The 3,733-nt window shown below is 59.0% G+C and overlaps 1 protein-coding gene across 1 annotated transcript; it reads left to right on the top strand.

The window, feature by feature from the left end:
• Positions 1-8: 8 nt before the first annotated feature.
• LOC108509909 (gastrula zinc finger protein XlCGF7.1-like) lies at positions 9-2,840 on the top strand. Its single transcript, XM_017839524.1, has 2 exons — positions 9-1,390; positions 1,579-2,840. Exons 1-2 carry the CDS (start codon positions 1,216-1,218, stop codon positions 2,331-2,333), a joined length of 930 nt encoding a protein of 309 aa, XP_017695013.1. The 5' UTR covers positions 9-1,215; the 3' UTR covers positions 2,334-2,840.
• Positions 2,841-3,733: the final 893 nt, after the last annotated feature.

Below are 3,733 nucleotides of genomic sequence, written 5' to 3'. Positions count from 1 at the left end.
ATGTTCTCAAACCTTATAATTAGACACACAGCTAACAAGTATAAGCATCACATATTTTCACACAGTCTATAAGTATAAACAATACATGCTTGTCACTTCCATGGCAAGCAAGGCCTACAGAGTGCAGGAAAAATTGTTCAGAGAAATCTCTGTTCCAGCGACAGGAGAGCGGGAGTGGGATTGCTGTGGGGGTGCCTCGGTGTCCCCGTGCCTTGATCCCTGGAGGGTGCGGGAGGCTGGAGAGAGGGGGGAGCTGTGAGAGCCCTGAGAGCCTGGAGAGGGGGGAGCTCAGGCCCCCTATGCCGGGGCAGCGGTCAGGGCCGTCCTGTTGGTGCCACATTGCCCCTGGTCAGGCTGAGCCCAGAGCCCGCCCACGTGTCAGGGGGCCTGATCTGCTCCCTGCTCTCGTTGCCCTGGGGCAGCCTCTGGTGTCCCCCCGCCCGTGGGGCTGTTTGGGTGCCTTGGGCACAGCTGGCCCTTGTGCAGGGCTGTGCCCTTGGGGGCTCTTGGCAGAGAGCAGATGTTTTTTGGGGATGCCGGGCTGGGTTAGGGGCAGAGCCCCAGCGGTGGGTGGGGGGATGCGGGTCCCCCCCACGGTGGGGGTTGGTGTTGCTGCGTCAGGCCCCGCTGGCTCCATTGTCAGCCCGGTGCCGGTGGGGGGGACACAGCGGGTTTGGGGCCCCCCCAGGAGTGCCGGGGGTGGGTGTGGAGCCCGGGAGCTGCCGAGTGTGGAGGGCAGAGTGGGGCGATGCCGGAGCTGGGGGACCCCCGGCAGCCTGGAGGGGGGAGCACGGAGAGAGAGGAGCCCTGGGACCCCTGGGAGCCTGAAATGGGGTGTGGAGAAGGGGAAGCCTGGACAGTGGGGACCCCTGGGATCCCTGGGACAACAGAGTGGAGAACCTGGAGAGAGGGAATGTCTGGGAATGCAGCACCCTGAAGGTGAGAGTCAGAGGAGAAGGAACCCTTGGGACCCCCAACAGTCCCAGCATCTGTAAGTGGGACCCCCAGCATCCCAGAGAGGGGAGAACCTCTGAATCCCAGAGGGGAGAGATCAGAGAGGGGGAACTTCTGGGAGAGTTTTGGAGTATTTTTTAGCTGAATCTCAAGGTTTTGCAGTTTGGGGGGACGGGGTCTTGCTATTTCTGAGGGGCTTTTTGCCTGAATCTGGGTGGTTTGGGTTTTTCTGGGCTGAATCTTGGTGTTTTGGAGGTTTTTATGGTCACAGGATGCCCGGTGAGTTCTAGAGATGGACTTGGGCAGGAGGAACCCCCAAGCCAACATGCTCACACCTTGTTTTTTCTCCCAATCCAGCATTTCTCCTTCCCAAACCTTGACCGAATGGTGGAGAAGGCTGCGAGGAAGAGGAAGATGCCCCAGGACCCCCAGGCAGGTGAGGAGGAAGTCAGTGCCCCTTTGCCCTGTCTTGTCCTGTATCTCCCAGCTGAGCATGGCCCCCGGCTGCAGGACAACCCCGCTGCCGCCGCCGTCCTGCCGGGGCCGGAGTTGGGGGGATGTCCTTGGCCTTCCCTGTGGGCCGGAGGCAAATCCCCTCCCTGTCCTTCTTCCTTCCTGCCCCAGGCCCCAAGCTGAGGACGGAGAGCCCGGAGGACAAATCCCCCCGGCAGAGCCTGGTGGGAGAGGCCGTTTTGAAGGGCTCCACGGCGCAGGAAGGCAGCGGGGAGGGAAAGCCACGAAGGTACCCCAGGAGGAGGGTCTCCAAAGCCAGCCCAGGGTGCTCTGAGGAGGAAAGAGCCAGCCTGTGCCAGGAAGGCGGCCAGAGCTTGAGCCAGAGTTCCAAACTGGTGGTCCTTGAGCAGCCTCCCAGCAGGGAGAAGCCCTTCAGGTGCTTAGAATGTGGGAAGAGCTTCAGCAAGAGAGACCACCTGATCCGACACCAGCACACCCACACTGGGGAATGGCGCTACAAGTGTGTGGAATGTGGGAAGAGCTTCAGGGACAGCACCGACCTGATCCGACACCAGCACATCCACACTGGGGAACGGCCCTACATGTGTAGGGAATGTGGGAAGAGCTTCAGGATCAACTCCCACCTCCATGCCCACCAGCTCATCCACACCGGGGAACGGCCCTACAAGTGCTTGGAATGTGGGAAGAGGTTTCAGACCAGCTCAGATGTCCTCAGGCATGAGCGGACACACACGGAGGAGAGGCCCTTCCGCTGCACCGACTGTGGGAAGAGCTTCAACCGCAACTCCACCCTCATCAGGCACCAACGCATCCACAGCGGGGAGAGGCCCTACAAGTGTGACGAGTGTGGGAAGAGCTTCACCAGGAGCTCTACCTTGACCTCACACCAACGGACCCACCAGTAAGGGAAGCCCTGCGAGTGCCCTGATTGCAGGAAGAGTGTCAGCTGCTGTTTCCACCCAGAATGAACCCCCTGATGGTGAGGCAGCCCCTGGAGTCCAGTGACTGTCAATCCATCCCCTTCTACCAGAAAGGGCCAGTCCCTTTCACAGGGGCAGCTTCTTCCAACAGAACCCTTCCTGGGGATGTGTGTGGAGATTCCTGCCTTGGCTGGGGACCCCCCCAAGGTCACTCCTGGAGCTTGAGAGCAGAGATCTCCCCACAAGCGTTGGTCTAGGGGAGTTCCATACATCTCTAATTAATAATTATTGCTTTTGTATCAGCTTTAGTAGAATTGCTTCAACAATTGCTTTAGTGTAGAGCACTGTCTTATCTCATCCTGTAGTACTGGTTGTTTTAGTGTCTCTGTTGTGCAGTAAATAATTCTGATGAAGATCTTTTGTCTGATCATTTGTAACCCTAAATAATTCATTTCTATCAATAGATCTGATTTGCCATCATTAAAACCTGGGGGACAAAAGTCATTCAGTCACACCTCTGTAATTCCTCTAAACTGAAACTGTTGGCATAATCCAAGGCTGAGATTGGATCCAGCAGCCCCCAGCACCCCACAGTAAGTTGGGAGCTCAGGGGGGCCATCCCCCTTTGCCAGCCCCCCTGTGCCCAAAGACCCCCATGGGACCGTTGGACCCGCCAGACCACCCCCCCTTTTCCACCCTTCTCCCTGTTCCTTCCACTTTTCCATGGTCCCCTCAATCCCCAACCCCCCCAGGATCACTTTTGGGGTCCCAACCCCCATTTTTTCTGCCTCTCCCACCCCTTCCACATCATCCCCCCACTCCCCAGCCCCCTCATGCTCAGTTTGAGGGTCCCACCCTCCCCTTTTCCCACTCTTCTGACCTCTCCCACCCATTTCCCATCATCCCCCAAACCTCAGTGTCCCTCCCCCTCCACTTTTGGGGGTTCCCACTCCCCTCCCACTCAGTTGGGGGTCCCACCACCCCTTTATCCCCTCTGACCCCCCTTTTCCCACCGTCCCCCCCTTCCCACCCCCCACTCACCCGAGAGCTCCTTGCCCACAGCCGGGGGGGCTCCCAGCACCACCAGTGCCCATAGAAGTCCCCTCAGAAGAAGAGTTGGGTGGGGTCCTGGGTGGGCTTTGAGTGTGTTTGGGGGTCCTTGGGGGGCTGTGAGGAGGTTTTGGGGAGGTCTCAGCACCTTTTGGTGTGAGCTGGGTGCCTATTGAGGGGCAGGTTCCCTCCCAAAGCCCCTCCAGAGTGGGTTGACACAGGGGGACACAGGGGGTCCCCATTCTCGATCTATCCCAGGACCGGTTCTGCCCCCCCCAAACTCGGCTCCACCCCTTGGGATTCCCCCAAGCCACTCCCCCAGTGCCCCCCAATAA

The sequence above is a fragment of the Lepidothrix coronata genome, unplaced genomic scaffold (genome assembly GCF_001604755.1).
Source record: "Lepidothrix coronata isolate B3197 unplaced genomic scaffold, Lepidothrix_coronata-1.0 Scaffold431, whole genome shotgun sequence".
Lineage (NCBI taxonomy): Eukaryota > Metazoa > Chordata > Aves > Passeriformes > Pipridae > Lepidothrix > Lepidothrix coronata.
Note: the sequence above shows the minus strand (reverse complement) of the source record. Positions and strands in the feature narration are given on the sequence as shown.